Genomic DNA, 20,092 nt, shown 5'->3' with positions numbered 1-20,092 from the left:
ATATTTTGCCCCCACTTAATTTATGATGGCTTAATTCATGCCACCTTCTTGTGCTTACGATTGCCCTCTCATCCTCTTGAACAAACAGGGAAGGCACTTTTGAGGCAGCATTTAGCACTACTTAAGCACAATTAAAGAAACTAGAAAGTGTGTGGCAATGCAGGAGTACTAACAAAGCAAAAGCAAATCCAGTTGTTGTTTTTAAAAAAATATTTGGAGGAATCAAACAGGGCGGTATTTTCTTATTGACTGCAAGCTAATCTGTTCAATAGGATTTACATCCATCCAGTGCTTAGGATTTCATCCCATAAAAGGGAATTTAGACACACTATTTATTCTTAAGAGCTTTTTCTGATCAAGAGAAATCTGCAGATCCAGAACTGCAATTAACAGCAAAATCCTGCGAAATAAACAGTGAATTTTCAATTATTCACTAGACCCTGAATTTCTATCCCTGTTTAGACTGTAGATGCACATATTAAACAGATACAAAAAGAACAGTGCTCTTTTGCAATGCTGAATAAATCAAAATTATACCAGTTAAGGCTCCCAGCATAAGAAGACTCCCAGCTGTATTGAAACTCCAAAGCAACAGTCAAAGTGTTAGCATTCCATGTGTACCTTTATTTGCAGGAAAGAACTGATCTCTACAAGGACAAGTATCATACTTGACTGATCATTGCAATGTTCACAAAGTCAAACTTTCAATGTTTATGGGCTTCCTGACAGGGTTGTGAATTATCATGAGTGTTCACCAAAGCATTAAACAGACTACTGATGCCTATAATTCAGGGAGCGAGTGCCCAAGGTCTTGCTTTTGGTCTATAAAGGAATAGGTAATCTAGTTCTAATCTACCCCAGAGGCCATCTGCTCGGGAAACATTAGAGTTTGATGGGACAGGATAGGCTTCCTGACTCACAGACAAATTCAAAGTGTTCTTCTTGCTCATGTTTCTGAATTCCCCCTCTAGATTGCATTTATGAAACAAAGCTGCTGTTGTAACAAATTGCACCACACCTCAGCAAACAATCCCTAACAGTGCTTGAGAGCATTTGAGGTAGAATGGGGCTCCAGATGTCCATACCTGAATCTAGAATAGAAGCTGTTACTAACAGGAGTGGCCAATGCAATCTTTCCATCATTTTGTAGACTTAAAGAAGAGATCAGGGAATGGAGCCGTCAAAAAAGGAAAGCAAGTAAACTGGCTACCCAGTTTTGATAGTGAAAAGCAGACTTGTGAAAGCAGAATTCCAACTCCCATTCAAGTCCCTCTGAATTTCCCTTTTGCTTTCATTCTGTTGCAGTGCAAGAAGAACATGAACTCAATTCCAGGGCCAGAATCTGACATCTTGGGCCAGCTGCCAGGATCCCAACACCCTGGCAGGGCTCCCTGATGATGCTTCCCTTGGGCTCTCCTTTAAAAGTAAAACAAAAAACACTTCAATTTAGGCAATGGTACAAGCCTAAATGTCATTTTAAATTCCTACAGTGGCCTAGAGTGGCATATATGCCCACTAGACCACTTTGATTGGCCACTTTGAACTGGCACTACTACAGGTACCATATAATACCTGTTCTGTATTTGTAAGAACTTGATTGCTTAGCATGACATCGCTTACATTTTGGAATTCCCTGCCTATTGAGATCAAGCAGGTGCCTTCATTCTCCTCTTTTCAGCTCCTGAGAAAAATCTTATTGTTTCTAAGCATCTACCCAGATGCATACAAAGATGAGGTGATTTTAATCTGTACTTAGTTAAAATACTAAAAGTACATTTTAAAGTGTGGCTGTGATTTCCCTCCCCCCCCCCACCCCTGATTTTACTCTTTTATCTAGTCAGTGGAGGAACAGGCCTGCTGGAGAGCACTTTGTGTAGAACACCCTAAACACAAAGCTGGCCATGGCTAAATTTACACAGACATAGTTCTAGCCCAGTTTTCATTTTCCAAATCATCTCCAAAATCAAGTTTTATTTTATTTCGCTATTGATTGCATTAGGTTTGTATGATTTTCCCAGAGGATTTTACCCCCCCCCCCGATGTTACATATTGCAATTCAGCATTGCAGTAGCTCCAGGGACTAGGACTGAAGCTAGGCAGTCAAGGACTGAAATAAGAACTGCAGTCTGAGATGTTACTATTGTGCAGTCATGTTTTGTCTCCAACCATCAAAGGAAATAGAAGCCCAGAGGACTATTCCCAGGTATGTGAACTGAACACTGCAATCCGTTGTTCTACTTCTTCCTGTTATTGTTAGCTTTATTGTGTTGGAGTAGTAGGAAAGATCAAGGATCAAGCAAGCATTTCAAATACAATTGACCTCTATTGCTACCTAATATGTCTGAAATAAACCCCACCCATGAGCCACTACAGCAAACTACAGGAGCTCAAGAGGTTCAAAAAGCACACTTTGAACAGTGTCTCTACCCTCCAAATACATAACAGGCAGCTGAGCGCTCCAAGATTCCAGAAAGTACAATGTACACTAGAAACCACACTATGAAATGCTCCCTATTATGAACAGTAACTAAATACATTAAGGCTGAACATGACTCAGCACCACAATTTCAAATATACAGCACGTCAGTAGGTCAGTAACGGCAAAACTCATGTTGAAGAGAACAATATTAAGAAGCATCAGCAGATGACAACACGCAGTTTTACAATGAATGAAGTATTGAAGTTACTCTGGCATTTTACTGGAAGGACACAAGATCATACTTTCTCACGAACATTTTTAAAAAAATGGCTGGGGGGGCAGCATTCTAGCAAAATTCCCCCAGTCTAATGAGGTCTTGCTGTTTAAGAAAAAAAATAAAACCTCTGGTGAACTTAAGAAGTTGATAATGCTTTATTGCTTAGAGCTACCAACCAGCTAAATTGTGATTGCTTCCATTTAGAACATGTTGCCCTGGGAAACCTAAAGTAATTAAAGTGAGGCTGGAGAAGTAATAATGCAGAAAGAAAGACAAAAAGTCTGCAGCAACAAAGCAATCCTTTAAGGGAAGAGAACATTACAAGAAAAGTGTGACAGCAAGTTCTCATATTATTCCTTTATCTTGAGTTGAACAAAGCTAAGTGCTGTGTGCAAAACACACACAAATCCATTTTTAAAATGCAAAGCTTTTATACAAATATATGAAGAAAAAATATGGGGAAAGGGGAAAAGAAAGTTGCTTTACCTAAAAGGCAAAAAGTTAAAGAGCTGTTGCTTTTCATCAAAGAGAGACAGTCCGTCCCCTGTAATTGAGCAGAATTGGCTGTAGAGTCTTCCTGCCCATTTTTTAAAAAATGAATGCAACTAATTTTATTCCATAATAAGCCTTGATTAACTGGGAATGCTCTATGCCTGTTTCCTATCAGTACGTTTTCATGAGATCACAGCTCAAACAAAAGCTGGGCCAAGAATCTCTACCTCACTTCACTTTTGTGGGACATTTTGTCCCATGTGAAAATAGAAGAGGGATATTTGGAATCACTGTGGGTGGGTGGGGAGAGAAGATTAAGAATATCTAAGGGGTGGTCAGTGGAGGCACCTATTATTTCCCTCAAAAAACTGAGCCACTGGGAGCGACACATCATATCTTTCCCGGGGCAATTTTCCCCTAGGAATGCAGCTTGAACAGTCAAGTTGCTTGAAGTGGTGCTAGGCTCTTTTTTTCAAAAAAAGAAAAAAGGAAGAGAAGAGAAGAGAAGGAACAAACATCTTGTATTTTAGGCAAGACCTAAAATAAGGTTACCAGACGTCCCCATTTCCCAGGTACAGCCCCCAGATTTACAAATCAGTCTCCTAACAAAATCAGTTGAAGTTGAAAAGTGTCCCCGGATTCATTGGAAAAAACCTGGTAACCTTAACCTAAAAGTATTTAAATTCACTCACCTCCAAAAAGTAATCTTCACTGGGCATTTTTATCCAGTTCAACATAGTAGGGCAGCTTAGTTAGTTACAGCAATAACATTAACAAGTAAATATCAGAGTCAAGGTCATAGCACAAAGGATCTACAGACACTGGCGTTCTATATTATTATTATTTTCATTATTTAAATATAATGTCATCTTTATATTTACATTTACAAAGATTATTTACGAATATTATTTATTTGTGTAGCCGAAACCATTACAAAACAAATATTTATGTTTGCTATTACTAGCACAGGCAGAGTTTCTCAGACTTGTATTCTGATGATGCTGGTGTTTTCACACTGGAAGTTGTGAGCAGTGATCCAAACCAAGAAACAGCTGCAATGCCATATCCATAATTCAAAGGTCTTCTAACATAATACACCATCGTGTTGGTGATTTACTGATCTCTCACTGTGGCGCCATACCACTGATGTCAACTAGAGTGAATGTCAACCAAACCAGCATCAGTTGGTTTTTGCTGCCAGACCAACAAGGACAAAATCGTGCAATTTTTGAAGCAGTTTGAGCAAAGGTTATGCACACAGTAAACCTTGGATTTATAAGGCTGTCAGATTTGACCTATCATCATCTAAAATATATATACCTGATTCGTTAACAACCCTTCTGAGACATAAAGTCCCTGACTGGGTTGAGTTTAAAAAGTTTATTCTTAAATAACTCCCCTTGAAATCATTGCATTTTAACAGTTCCCAACTTTGGCTGGAAACATGTATTTTCAGTTATATATCCATGGGAGTGATTGTTAATAAGCAAGGTCACAAGGTTATGGTTGAAAATAGCAATACAAAGTCAATTGTGACCCATGTGAACTATGCTGCAGAAATTAAAACAATTCTTTGTTTTTTGCACAAGTGCAAAAGTTGTGCTGCACCACAAATATTTCAAGTTCATATCAGTATGCGACTTCTTTTCCACAAGATATGTTTTTATCATCACTGACAAAAGAGGTATTGTTTTAAACATGGGGTTAAACAACTCACTGGAGAGAGAGAGGTGTTTTGCAACTGGAGGTCATAATTAGAGCAGAGCAACTAGTGGTATATTATTCATGAGCATATTTTCCAGCACTGCTATCATTTTTCACTTAGCCATAAGTGCCACAGTTGCCATCTGCTTATTGCCAATCACACACAAAATAGTCTTCTTAAACATGGAGAGTTAAACAAATGACTATTTGCACACAGCTGCCTCATTTACATTCAAATAAAGGCATTTACCTGGGTGGTCATATCCCTACAAAAAAGAATGGATTTTCTATAGTGTGAACTACCTTCAAGAGGCCAAACCAGACATACCGGTAATAATAGCAGATCAGGCTCTTCAAATGCAGATCTGCCCTCATCAGATATAAATCCAGAAGACAAAGACAGTCCAGGATAAGGAGCAACATGACAAGTGATACCCAAATTCTTGTTGGTTAGCATAAAAAGCGGTAACACCACAGAGCTGTATTGCTGATAGGTAGATACTCAGACCATGGAAATACAAGTGGTAGAGAGGGCTCTGTGTGATGTCATTTCCCCTCTTCTCCTGGACAGAAAGAAGCAAATAGTACTTCCTGTTCCTCTCTCTCTTCCTGTGACCAGCCATAAGAACAGGCATACCCTGTCCTTGCTCCAGCTCAGGCAGGTGCTTGAAGGTGGTTATACTGTAAATTTGCATATTTTGCCTGCTTAGTTTTTACTGCTGTCAAACAAAAGCAAGATTATAAGTAAATTATATTTTTATATTTGTTGCCTGATTCTCTGGTAAGAAGCATGGTAAGAAAGGGAGAGCCAGCTTATTTCATACCTGGACTTGCTCAAAACAAGCTTTGCAACCTACTTCCCAGGCTTTCAAATTTTGCGCCCAAGGGAAAAGTTGTAAAATTCTGTTTAACCCACACATGCAGGTGCCTGGAGGGATAAATTGCAATTAGTATATTCTCTCCTACCCATCAAAGCCTATCTCACATGATGAACCTCTGCTTGTCCATGGTTTACATTCCTGCAATCTCTTCCCCTTTCTCTCAGGGCTTAACCAGACTTCCGCTTGTCCTGCCGTCTTCCCCTGGGAAAACCCAGGTTTTATTGCTGAATTGGAGCAAATGTCAATTGGGTTTTCAGCGGATTGATGTTTGCTCTGATTCAGCGCTAAAGAGCAGCTTTTCCCAGGGAGAGGTAGGGCAAACAGAAAATTGCTCTGTGCCTAGAAAGCAGGACAAGTGGAAAACTGCTTGGTCGTAATGCATCTGAGCCCAGGATGTAGGGAGAAGTACTAAGGGGAAGTAAGTGGCAGGTGGCCCTGTAACTGTTTCATGTAGCTTGGTCCTCAGAGGTGCCTCACACATGTTTTTCCCCGAAAGAGAATTACTCATGTTAGAAAACACACATCAAATGCAATGAGTAAATGACCACTTGAGTATCTTGGGGAGTCCAATCGTATTGTGTACAATAACATACTTGTTCCCAAAGTATTTATATCAAAGAGGGGACCTATTATAAATGTGTTAATAAACAGATAATGAGTAAAGTATATGTGTCCAGCAACTTATCTGTAGAATTACGTACCTCCTGATGCACATTCTGGTATGAAAGAAATGTCATCAAGAGCAAATTCGATGGGCTCATTAGCTCCTACTTCTGCTTCAAATGCCACTTTGAAAGGACTATTGCTGGAAAGGACCACATTTGCATAGGTCCATGTATTTTTTGTATTTCCAGTTGCTGCCCACATCAATATATCCATTCCAAATTCTTCGATGGCATACACCTATTGATAGCCAAATACAGAAAACACACCAATTTAGTAAGTACAGAAGTGTCATAATGCATGCAAAAGAAAGAAGGAATCACATATTCATGATAGCAATGAGAATATATCATATGGAGAGTGGAGAATAAAGCAGGAGGTATTTGAACAGGGAGAGAGAAATAGCTTGATTAATGGAGGGAGAAGTGGGTAGCAAAAGTGGGGCATTTCCAGCAAATGGATTTTGAACACTCCTCCACATAGTGTTATGCCAGGGATGTTTTTAGGGTGTGTGGGGAGTTGCCAGCTGTTGGTCAAGAAAGTCTAGGAGTTTAAATAAAAAGAAAGACCTATTGAAGTCTCTGGTACTTTCACCTCCAAAGGTTTGGGACCCTTATTTAGAAATGCATTGAAAATGTTGTTTTTATTTCTTCTAAAACTCACAGATACAAGTTCAACAAAAAAGGGTAAATATCTCCTAATACATATTTGCACATACAATATAATATAATTGATGGCTCAATACCAAGCTCCTTAAGATAGCAATGATAGATTTTATAAACATAGAAGCATTTATCAGTAAGCCAAAACAAACCATCTTCTCAGCTCAGCCATCCTTTTGAGGTTTTATCCTTTCTTCCTCCCCTTAGAACTACCATAGGCTCTGATTGGCAGAAGTAAACTTGCATTTGCTAAGCAGCATTTCACAGAACAGCATGGCATCACTTCCAAATCACGGGAAATAGTACAAAAATTTGCTGATCCACTCTGTGTTTTCCTTCCTCAAAAGTGAGATGGAGTAATAAAAAAATTAGTCATTTTTAATGAAATTGGCCTGTCCTCTGCTGTAATTTATTACACCCCAGTTCACAGCAATTTATGTAATATGAACTGCCTAACAAGCTGGAAAACTGAAATATTGGACATATATTATCACAAGGGGAATTAATTTTTGCTTTAACTTCCAGTATTATGGCAGTATGTTCAAGCAGCACTGCAGTGAAGGGATGCTGAACAGGGAAACTGCAATTATTCTCCTCAACTTGTTCTATCTAGGTAGTAAAGTAACATGGGGTGCCAAGGTCTGATACTGAGAATGTTAAGAAATAAATAGAGTACTGTACTGAATGGTTCATCTGACAACCTCGCTCCTTCAATCTCAGTACAAATATGTAACGGAGGAGGGAAAATATCAGTCCCTTTTTTGCATTGGAAGAAGTAGATTTTGTGAGTCTTGCTGCGGGGAAAAAATACATTTATATTCTTCTCTTCCTCAAAGGTGCTCATTGTGCAATCCTCTGCTTATCTACTGAAAGCTTCATTGGGATTTGCTCCCAGATCAGTTTGTATAAGGTTGCAGGCTCAGGGTGATACATAAAGCTCTCCTCCACTTTATCCCCACAACGACGCTGTGAACCAGGTTAGTCACCACTTATGCACAACCACTTATGTATGACTGTGTAGATGCACAGCATCAGAAAATATTTCAATTCTAACCTGAAATGGTGGGAGAGAGCTGGAAATTCCTTGTGGCTCACAAGGAGACCCTCCCCAGAGCCCAAAGTCCAGACCAAAAGAACCCAAGGGCTCCAAAATGTTGCACAGGAGCTTTCGCTGGCACTGTGCTACCTCACTCAACAGCTGTTGGGCGGGAGGCTGTATGTACTGCAGTGGGCTCCCCACTTACACGCATTTCGCTTATGTGAACAACGGCCCGGAATGTAACTGTACGAGTCTGGCACTGGCTGTCATGACAGAAACGTGTGTGTGGAAGAGGCTTCCACCAGCATGACTTTATTCTTTAAATTTGGGGAATATTAAATTTATTTCTGATGCCGTGAGCATTTATTTGACTTGCCTTAAAACTCTTTCTATTTAAAAATGTACAAGACTTTTCATTTGATCCTCACCAAAGGCTTCTCAGATGTTTTGACATTTCCCCTGAAACACAAGCATTTTGCTTTCTAGCTGCCTTACTGATATCTCTTAATTCCAAGACACTGTTGTGAGGTTGTTCCTGCCAACGCACCAATTAATGTCTGCAGTGCCTAAATAATAGGGTAACCCTGTGAAACACCTGGCACTAGCTTTAGGGAAGAGATCCAATAGAGATGCAATAGAAGAAGTGCTGTGCTTCTTCAACAGAACAGCAGACAGCATTACACCATGTACCTTTATACTTGTCCCTTAAGGAAAATGAATTTTGTGTTGCCAGAAATATACATTGAATGTTCCTAGGTTTTCATCTCCACTCTCCAAGTTTTGTATCTGTTGGTGCATTGATTGGTTGCTACTGTATTTCAGAGGCATTCATCCAGTGCTGCCTCTGATACATGATTTTACAACACCAGTATGTTTACACCAGAGAAAACAACCTCTAGAAATAATTATTAAAGGTTTTTTAAAACAACAAAACGACAAATCTGTTTTTTATCATCTGCAAAAACAATGAGTCTTGTGGTACTTAAAACACTAACTTTTTTTGGTGAACTTATACCTTAATAAATATGTTAGTCTTTAAGGCACCACAAGACTCTTTGAGATTTTTACTGCAACAGATTAACACAGCTGCCACTCTGGAAATTATGTAACAGGAACCCGATGCAAAGGATTTTAAAATAATAATTATTAAAAACTATATTACAAAGTCACAAAAAATGCATTTAAAAATCCTGGATTAATTTCATATACTGCCAAGTAACTGTGTATAATGTGAAAGTCCACAAAATTCAACACAGGAAAAACTCATTAATGGCTGATGTATGGTCCCTGGACTGGTTTGCACAAAGTTCAGGAGCCACATAAAAGTGACCTTCAGCAGTCAATGCTCTGCACATATTATTAAATAAGTAGAAGAACTACTGCAAAAGCAATCCAGTAGTTTCTGGACGCTGGTAACAATATGTGGTTCTTCAGGTATCACATACCTAAGATCTGTAGCTTCAAGGACAAGGCTTCCATTAGAAGCAATCTTCTGAGTACACAGAACGTCACCATCATTCCTAGAAAATCTTTCTAGTTCCTAATATGGAACACCAATACACAGCTGCTTCAAAGAAAAGCACAAGCCACAGAGAGCCATGGGAGTCACAATGGAGATGAAAACAGTCAAGGCTGCTTTGCTCCAAGCTTCTCCAGCAGTGCAGAACATGCAACTCTAAATCACACAGCCAATGTTCAGTGCACACACATATGCCTTAGTAAAAAAAGAGTAGTGCAGGAATTAATGCAGTGCATTTACTGTTAGTGGAGAAATGTGATTCAGTTTGCATTTAAAGGTGAACCTATCTAACTTGCACTTTAAACAATAACAGAACCGAAACAAAAGCCATCCTTTGAAATTCTCCAAATATTGCAGTGCAGTTCCCCAGCTGTACAAAAATTCAAATACTAAGATATATGTTCATAAAAAGGGGTATATTAGTGAAAATAACATACACTATTAGGGAAAACCACTTTGCAAAAATGCTAATGAATGTATTCGGAGAAATCTGCAGTAAAATGCTGATGACTTTTCATGAGGATAAAAAAAACCAAAAACCACAAACTGATATTGAAAAGTGGAGAACTGAATTTAAGACTGGAAAAATGAGAAATTGAGAGAAACTGAAATGGAAAGATATGTCCACACTCAATTACATTACATTTCCATTGCATTCCACATGCAATATCTAGCAAAACAGATTGGACGGTGTGAAAATAAGTTGATAAGTTGTTCTTGTATAAGAACACTATCTTGAGATTGTGTACAGTGACTGGGAGGGACTGCATGCACAGCTCTTCTGAAATGAGAACATCGTAGCGCTGCCAATGTTGACTTTGTTTTTTCAAGCAGGTTGGACTATAGTGTGGGAAATAATGGAACTGGCAACCAAGAAAAGGATGAATAATACAACTATAATCTACTAGATATTAAATTCCTTGTTTTGCTTACCTTTAACAATCCAGTTTCAGGGGAATTAAATGGCCAAAACCAGAAACGCAATGTGCATATCCCCAGACTGGATGGGAAGTACTGGGTGGTAACTATTCTTGCTCTGTCCCCTTTTTGTTGAGTAGATGAATTGACATACAAAAAATTGTGCCCATTACCTTCAAGAAGACAAAAGAAATCCTGTTAGTATTAATGTTTTAAAACAAAAGGAAACATATTTCTCTTAGGGTGTCAGATGCAAGACGTTATCCTGTTAAACTCTTAAGCGTGTTATTATATTCACAATCAGTCTTTCAATGTATGCTTGTAGTTGAATGAGTGGGGATTTTTGATCCATCTGCTTGATAATGCAGATCCAAGGAATAGAAGTTTTGGATTAATTTGAAATACAATTGTGACATTACGTACTACCAGAGTGACTAGGGAATGTTATCTTTATGAATCTAGCAGCAGAGACATAGTGCTTATTCATACAACTATCTATGGGAAAAGCTGATTTCTAAATAAATAAGCAGATGAAGGACATTTTGCTGCCTGACAAGAAGGGCAAGATGGTGCCCTCCCCCAATTCAACGTAGAGAAGCAAACCACACAAGCAGTTGAATCTTCACTGGTGATGGAACAGCATCTTCCACCACACCTGAGGGCAGCAGGCTAGCTTAGGAGGAGTAGGGCAGGCCTCATAGCACACACAACAGACAGGAATAGCTGGGGCGGGGGGCTCAAGAGAAGCAGCTGGAGGCTGTTATCATTGGTTTCCTCACATCCCAGCATCCAAGGCTGGCCGGGGGGCGGGGCGGAGATGACAACAGGAACAACCACCCATGGCCCACACAATGGGGGACGCACCTCTACTCAATTGGTGAGGCTATTTACCTCTCTACCTCCTTTCTTCCTACAGCAAAGGAGAAAGGGAGAGTGGGACACAGATAGCCTTACCACTGAAGCAAATGAAAAAAATGGAAGTGGCACAGGAGGAAAGGCTACCACCACTACCACCATGAAGAGGAGCAGTGGCAGTAGAGGCAGGAGGAAATGAAGGAAAGCCCCCTCCCCAGTGTGATTTACTCCAGATCCTGAACCCCTCTAAGGATGACCCAGACACCATCTTTTACCTGGGTGACCATGACCCTTTCTCTGATTGTGGCACTGCCCTTAGGAATGCAAAATCCGGAATTGTGCTAGTAAATTCAGAGGACCATTTCATCACTGAATATATGTCTAATCAACTGTGGCAAAAAAATATTACCACGGACTGCGGTAGGAAAGATCACTAGATTATTGTGCCAATCATTTCTGAGACAAGTGAGTTGTGGTAAACATTGTGGTTTCCTTATGGGTCTAGAAAGCAGGAATGGAGCTTAAAATGTTTATCTTTTCTAAAGACAAATCAAATGTTCCAGAAGGCTGTGAGGTTTTTGGGGACTGCTGTTTAATTACATAATTGTTTGGTATAGGAGTCAGTTATGTTTGGCAGTGGCAGTGTGTCCAGTTTCTGTGAAAAGAAAACCACTGCTGTTAGACCTGCTTAGATTGTCAATTATATAGCATAATGAATGAAGGGATATATAATGAATATTTAATAATTTTACTTATACAGAGTATAATAATGACAGAAACTCTCCACAGCCTTTTCGTCTCTACTTTAATAGTTAAATATTTTCCCTCTGTTTTCTAATAAAAAGGGGGGAAATACAGAGCCAAATAACGCTTCCAAAAGTTTCTGTTTGATAATTATTTATGTACAACTGCAAAACATGGTCAATACTAAGGGCGTTCAGTACAGAGACATATAGATCGTCTCCACAATGGCATTTTTTAATTCTTCAAAATATTGTTAGGTTTATTAAGCCCCTCTTGTTTCTTCAAATTCCTCATCCTTATCTTTAATTAGAACAATATGTTTGCATCCGGTACTCAGTCTGTATGGAGTCATGCTGATGGTATTCCTCTGCAGGAAAAGAAATGCAAACAAACCTATTAAGACTTTGAGATTAGTTCAAAAGAAAGAGCTACCTAAGGAAGTTCTAACAAGTGCACTTCATTAGAAGCTAAAGCATCCTTAGACCATCTCTCTCGCACTTCTGTGTGGGATAATAGAAACCATCAACTTTGCAAACCCAGGCACAGCGGGCCACCGGGGAGGCGGTTGGAGGTGTAGAAGCAGCAAAAATGACACGACACCGGCTTGGGATTGAAATGGCTACAACTTTTATTGATTCCTGGTGCAAGTCAGCTTTTGGCATAGGCAATGGGTATATATCCTGAATCAGCCAACCTGGTTTCTGGCAGATAACTTTATCAGGGTTGATCTTGCCTATCCTGGGCTATGAGTAGATACCCTAAAAAGATACCACTGGACAACTGTCACAAAGAAGGGTGAAGAACACTTTGAACTCCCTGAAGCAGGTTATCTAATGGTTTTTCATTCCCTTATTCCAGGTTGAGGAAAGTTTTTCAGTCATAGCACCAAACTGCTTTCTGGGCAACTTTCTGCAGACCACATTCCAGTGGTGGGCAGGGTCAGAAGCAAAGGGGGTGAGTGTAAATTTCCCCATTATACAGTAGGTTAGTTTCTTCATACTCAGTCCTCTATTCAGGTAAGGAAGAAGCATGTTCAGAGTTCAAGGAAGGCAGAAGCACTCAAGAAGGGTGCAAAGCAAAACTGGTGAAGGGTGTGGTCTGAAGATAGTTCTGAAGGTAGGATAAGAGAGGCTAGAAAGGATGGATTTGGCCTCTGATCCTAAGCTTCCCCATCTCTACCTTATTTAAAGAGTTCCAGCACACAACTGTCTAAGAACAAAACACCACTGGCTGTGCAATATTAGTGATCCCCATATTGTGCCATGGGGCAAGTAGCTGTCTTGGAAAGAGTGTAGAGAGAAACTGGGAAACTGGCGTGGGGGGGGGGGAGTACGAAAGCTACTGTCCTGTACAGTACTGAAACGCCAGTCTAATCACTTTTCCTGACTAATGTTTCTGCACATGTTCTAGAGCAAAGTGAGGAGCGGATGGGGCTCACCAACCTGGGAAGATAGCCCATCTAGGAGAAAGAAAACTGTGTCCTAAACCTCAACAACCTTGCAGGATATCTTTGGGAGAAGAAAAGGCTAAGGAGTATACCCTACACAAATCAGGAGTAGAGTCCTTAAGATGATTGGATGGTGCCTTGTGTGCCTCCTTCCAGCAATTCCTGCATCCAAGCTGGTGCCAAACATATTGCTCTGCTTTCCTTTGTACCAGTGAGGCCAAGAGGGGGGTCCTGTTGTCTGGGCAGCCCGGGACCTCCATACGAACTGCCCGGGCTTTTGCCCTGGGGAGGTCGCTTCCGTGCTGCTAATGCACCCCCAGAGACGAACTCCATTGTCTCTCAAGACAGACGGATGCCAGCAACAACAAATACTTCTAGTATCGCCACAATTGTCCCCACAGCCAGAACTTTTTGTCATCCACAGTAAACTCAAAAATAATAGCTCTATTCAGGCAAGAGTATAGTACACAGAAAATGTGAAGGGCAGTTCAGTGGCAGTCCTTACCTCCTTGGTTCATTCAGCGAACCGTCTTTCTCTAGAGCTTATGTGCATTTGGCTCTGTACCTGACTTGAACACACAGGGGTTGGGGAGACCTGCTACTGTAATCCTGTTCTGCCTTTCTAGGTATTTAGTGAGCCTTGTCACTATCTTTCTATGGAGAGAGTTTCACACATTCAGCTGAGAGCCATGTGGTATGTAATCAAGAGATGATCAAATGATGCATGTGTGAATCAGCTGGACTCAGCTGAATTCTTTTTCAATGACAGCTATAGCCATTAAAGCAAAATACTTCCTTCATCATGCTTGTGTGATGACCCATGGAAGTATTTAGAAAATCCATTAGACAACTTGCACAAATAAACCTACTACAACAGAAGATTGGATGCGCCAGTTGCCACTGTAGTCAACAATTGTTACACTATTTGTTACTCTTAATTCTTCATCAAAATAGGCCTAGAAGGGGAAAAGTTTACAAGAACTACTTTAATTAACAGGTTTTTTTATTTTAAAAAATGCAGGCAAATGTACAGAAGGCATATTTAATCTACCAGAACAGTATTTTCTCCCAAGGATTTCTGATTAATTAGTATCTTTATGTATTATTTAGCAGCCCATTCTTAAGAGATGAATAAATAAATGCACCCAACCATAGCAGAGCATCGGGAATGCTATCACCAGGGCTGCATTGAAAAGAAAAACCTATAAAATTATACTGTCTGTTGTGAACTAAAACAATGATGAAAATAGCTGATAAATGGCCACGTCAGGCTGTCTTATTTTATTCCCGTTCAGGCAGCACTGTCAGGCAAAATCCAATGCACTCTGTTTTGCCCATCTCTCCTCTGTCTTCTGTGGTGTCTTATTTATGCTTGTATTGTCACCAAAGAAAACAAAACATCCATTGGCATTTTCCAATTAGTTCCTGGTAGCATTTGCTCACCGTGGTTTGCCTCCTTGCACAGCACACAAAATTGATTTCGTGTCCACCACTGACCTGGCTCATTCAGCAAATGGCTTGAGGATATCTGTTTCAGGAATAACAGCTTTCAATCATTTCCCCAAAACAGCGTATTACCTGGTGTGTGATCCTTGAGAGGACCTCCTGGTTCTATGACAGCTTTGCTGTGAATGTCCCAGTCAAATTCATCTTCAGGATCTTGCGTAAATCCACACACAGCAGTCCAGTCGTGGCCTTGTGTTTCAAAGTTACAGCTTCCTGGGACGGTGGTATATTGGCCTGGTGACACAAAGAAAACCACATTTATTTATTATCATTGAAGCTTCCATTCAAGCCAAGGATGGTGCTTTGATAGCCCAACAATCATTGGGTCTTGTGCCTGCATGGTTTAATTCCACACCATTGGGGGTAGGATGGGGAAAATGGGTCACAAGTGGACAGTCCCATCTACCTGTCAAACTGGTCAGATCCTGTTCTCCATGCTTGATTTATTTATTTACTTGTAATAATACAAGTCTGTTCACAAAGTGGTTTACAACTATTTGAAAATACAAAGGACTGCCTCTCCCCATATGAACCAACCTGGACCCTGCAATAATAATGTGAGGCCCTTCTTCATGTGCCTCCTTTGTGAGAGGTCAGGAGGGCAGCAACATAAGAACAGGCCTTTTCTGTAGTGGCTTCCCACTTGTGGAATGCTTTCCCCAGGGAAGCTCATCTGGTACCTTTATTACATATCTTTAGATGCCAGGCAAAAACATTCCTCTTCTCCCAGGTCTTTGGCTAATGAAATCTATGGCCTTTTAAACTGTGTGTTATTAATTTTGTTTGTTACTATGTTGTGTATTATTATTTTTATATTGAAAATTACCTTGTGATAATTAGATGAAGGGCGGTATAGAAAATAAATCAATTGATTAATTAATTAAATAAAAATGATAGCAATCCATACAAACTAAAATAATTCAACTAAAATAGTAAAAATAACATTTGAAACTTTATGAAAAGCCAAAGAAAGAAGTCACCACGAGTCTCCAGAAGCTCAGCCGAATGCAAGAGTCTTACCTGCTTACAAAAGGAGACTACAGAGAGACACATCAGTTCAGATGGAGGTCAAAAATGATGATTAGATTTTTCAAAATAATGATAGTACAACTTTGTTAACTGGTGCAACTTTCATCGGCAGAAATCCAAATTTACATATGTTAAGATGATAAATGACCTCCCTGCAAAGAAGTATTGCTGCTTTGGGGGGAAACACTCAGGTTTTCCAGATGGTGAGAGAGATATATAAGCAGGTCTTTGCATAGGCAAAGCAGAAATATGTGCCAGCTTAAATACTAAGAAGAAAACTAATGTTTGGACCTTCACCCAAAAAGACAGACTTGAGAGAAACCAAATATTTCACACATGTGACTTTGGATTCTCTTGGGCATTTCCCTAGCCTGGCTGTGACCTAGTAACAAGGTATAATCATTGTGGGTGGCTTTTGCTGCAATCCTAAACACACAGGGAGTAAGCACCATTAAACTTCTGAGTAGAGGACTGCACTGTTATTGGGTGCCATGGAGGGAAGTTAACATACAAAAGGACCTATGGCAGAAGCCAGATTTGGATCAGGTGCATCTGCACTGTTGGAAGTGTAAGATTCCTTATACACGTGTGAGAATTCAAACCAGTTGGTTTCTCATTCACTTGTTGTTGTTTTGACAAGAATGTGAATCTTTCCTCCTGCTATCTTGATCCTTCTTCACTGACTGACTTATTTAGTTCAGTTTTAGAGTATTCTTTCTTTTCTCTGAATCCATTTATTCTTGCATCAGCTGTTGGAAACTAGATTCCATTTCATTGGGTGCATCCTGTCCTGGCAGGCATTTGTACATGCAGGGTCTGTTTTTGTGTCTCTGATATGGGGGCTGTTGCTGCTGGTGAGTAGATGTTGACAGCGATGCATTTACTGCAAAACTCTCCCACTTTTATGTATGCTTTTTTAAAAAAAAACACACACACACATGGATAGGAGGTCCTGTCTGTAGGGTTCCCAGAGGCACCACTCTGGTCCTTGGCTTAATTCCACAAGAGTCTTAGTGTTATTTGGCACTTCAAACACTGTGGACCTGTTCTTGCTCCTAGGACTGTCCCTCTGGGAATGGATTGCTGGGCAAGTGAGAACAAGGGAAAGGTAGAGAAGGAATGAGGCAGCCGAGAGAGGGAAAGAACTAGGCAACCTTGCCGGCCCTCAGATTCTGCTCACCATCAGCTATAGCCCCCAAGTGACATTTCCTGTGGGTGAACAGCCCTTCAAAGGAAAAAAAGTAAAACAAAAATAATGAATGTATAGCTTGATAAAATAGAGCTACTTGCAGGACAACACACTCGCTTGTCTATTAAGGAGCAAGTGCTCGCATATATCAGGCATCGGACTAAATGATTTCTCTATTTAGACACTGGAAATGGATTTTGGGAAAATGTGTGATGCATGAAAGCACCTTAGATCAAAATGTGGGATGCAGTGCTAAAGGCTCAAATGTTTTCTGTGTATTTTGTTCATTCTTGTAACTGAAAAAGTTTAAAGAGCTAACTTGAATTTGAAAAGACTTTAATTTAAATTGATTTTTTTCCCTTTGGTATCTGAAAAACTCTCGATTTCCCCACTTTTTATTATGTGACTATAAATTAATCTGGTCTTCAATTACAAACCAGCTTGCTTGAGCAAAAGAAATCAATCTAAATAGGTGGGATTACTTTTGGTATCTTCGACAACCAACAATGCAATAGAATACTCCAGCACTCTTGTAGAAAGGAAACAACAGAGATTTATTCAGCATGCCAGATCAATGCAAAACCATAAAGCATAGTAATTGCAGTAGTACTTGTTAAATGTATTCCTAACCGAATGAACAGGGCAGTATTACTCTTGGCTAAATGGGATTGTTGACTCTGCTCAGACCTGAATGCAGGAGATGCCAGGTGAACGCTATTGACATAGCTTGTTGCCATGCCACCCAGGTAGTCACAAGGGTGCTACTTCAGCCCTGAGAGGCACAGTTCTTCTATAAGTGTCAGAAAATCAAGAGCCACAATTTGGAGCTACTGGGAGCAAGCGGAGATTAAAGTGCCCTTCTCACACAATGCCAGCAGTGTCAGAGCTACTGCCACATAGTGAGGTCCCATACTGCAGGAGAGGGCATGTGACTAATACAGAATGGGCTCCCGCCCCCCAACCCAACTGGCACCCCAGGCATGGGGAAAGGTTCACATGAGTGACCTCTACTTGGCACCAGGGGACTGAACTGGGAGCTTCTGGTAGCAGAGCCCAGGCGCTTTATTCACTTTATTCATCAGGGCAGCTATCAAGCAGTGGGAGTTATTGCAATTGTTTATGCTGTGCTGCAGTGCCACCAAACAAGACCACATGAACCAACAGGGCCTTTTAGGAATACCAAAAAAGCAACAAACAAACAGGTCCTGTAAAGCATGTCTACTATGTCAGTATCTAGGTCTTTGCTGGGGACCAGATATGGGATTGCTTCTTCCTTTGAATCAGTGTCAGACTCACTGTCAGGGTCTATGACAAACCCAAGTTCCAGCGCTCTTTATCAGATGCACTGAGCACCTCCCGTATTGTGCTGATGAAGCAGGCTCTTGCCTCCCAAAGCTCACGACATGATAAATGTGTCTCCCAGGTGTCACAAAACTCTGCAAATTCTGCTGCAACAGACTAATGCGGCCACTCTTTTATAATCTCTGTCTACCGCGGAAATGGATGAGACTTTGAAATGCTTTAAATGTTGTGCCTTGCCATTTCATCACTACTAAAAAGATCACCTGGCTACAATAATTCAATCACAATATCTTGCCAGTGTAATTCAGCTTGCATTGTTTACAATAAATACTTAAGAGCAGTATGTGCTGGGTCGATGAAGTCAGCTGCCTGTTTGCACCTTCTTGACATCCTTTTCTTTTTGATGTAAACCAAATCTATTTACAGGTGACGGGGAAAGGACTGTTCCATTTGTCTCTAAAATTGCTTTCATTTCAATATGCCAAGGCATTTGACTAGATGGTTCATCAGCACCGAGGCCTGCTATTAATAAAACCCATGCATAATTGAATGCCGTTCAGCAAAATTGAAAGTGCTTTCAAGGTACGCATGCAGTTTCCCTACATCACTACCACTGCTGATTTTTAAGGGGCATAACAACTGTGGGAGACTGTCTGACTGGAAGGCAGAAGAAAATATTTTAAAGTTCAAATGGTTAAAAAGGAAACACTGGGGGCTTCCAGACAGGAGTTTATTGTGTAATCCTTGTTGCTTGTGCATGTAAGTTTTCTGCACCATCCACACCAAGTCATCATCATCCAAGTATCAACCCATTGTTTTTCTTAATTTAATCTGGATTTATCAGTTCTACAGAAAATTGATAATAAAATATGCAGTTATTTCTGATGTAGGAGCTCCTTAACATGTAGCCATTTCGGTGGTTAACCTCTATTTCTGCTTCCTCTTCACCTGAGCACATCCCAACCATTTTGTTTATGGCAGGCCACTGAGACCAAACTGAAATGGACTGGTGCATTTAAGACAGGTTTACATAGCAAAATAATGATACAGCCAGTCTTGGTCAGTTTATTCAGAGGTTAAAGGGAAAAGGGAATATAATTTATATCTCTATCTATCTATCTATCTATCTAACAAAAGGCTGGAGTGCTGGACATCAATTCTATGCATGGCTAGGCATGACCATGGTAATCACCATGGTTAAACCAAAAGAAATAAGAAACAAAACTATAAACCACAGATACAGCATATTATCTTATTTAATTCTACTTTATAAATACCTACTCAGGAATTGGAATCAAGCATGAAAGACCAACTAATTGTTCCCAAAGCCAACAATCACGACTTGTTGTTCACATGATATATCATCAGCCAAACCAACAAGGCATAACCTCCTACCAATATAATGAACCATACCAAACCATTTTTTAAAAATCTCATTCTCTACCT

At 40.1% G+C, this 20,092-nt stretch overlaps 1 protein-coding gene and 1 long non-coding RNA gene across 5 annotated transcripts in view; one reads left to right on the top strand and one right to left on the bottom strand.

Annotated features, from left to right (window-relative positions):
• Nucleotides 1–20,092, bottom strand: part of MALRD1 (MAM and LDL receptor class A domain containing 1) — a gene marked incomplete at its 5' end in the record, with an annotated part of 228,456 nt that overhangs the window by 63,625 nt on the left and 144,739 nt on the right. For all 3 annotated transcript variants that reach the window (XM_081931395.1, XM_081931397.1, XM_081931396.1), the window contains 3 exons: nucleotides 6,475–6,676; nucleotides 10,590–10,747; nucleotides 15,199–15,360. In XM_081931395.1, the coding sequence (XP_081787521.1) occupies nucleotides 6,475–6,676; nucleotides 10,590–10,747; nucleotides 15,199–15,360 (522 nt within the window). The remainder of the gene's footprint in view (nucleotides 1–6,474; nucleotides 6,677–10,589; nucleotides 10,748–15,198; nucleotides 15,361–20,092) is intronic.
• LOC309353434 overlaps nucleotides 12,653–20,092 on the top strand; it is a 37,314-nt gene continuing 29,874 nt past the window's right edge. For both annotated transcript variants that reach the window (XR_014161848.1, XR_014161849.1), the window contains exon 1: nucleotides 12,653–12,844. This is a non-coding gene — a long non-coding RNA (uncharacterized lncRNA). The remainder of the gene's footprint in view (nucleotides 12,845–20,092) is intronic.

Source organism: Podarcis melisellensis (assembly GCF_964234715.1).
Source record: "Podarcis melisellensis genome assembly, chromosome: 12".
In the NCBI taxonomy this organism is placed as follows: Eukaryota; Metazoa; Chordata; class Lepidosauria; order Squamata; family Lacertidae; genus Podarcis; species Podarcis melisellensis.
Note: the sequence above shows the minus strand (reverse complement) of the source record. Positions and strands in the feature narration are given on the sequence as shown.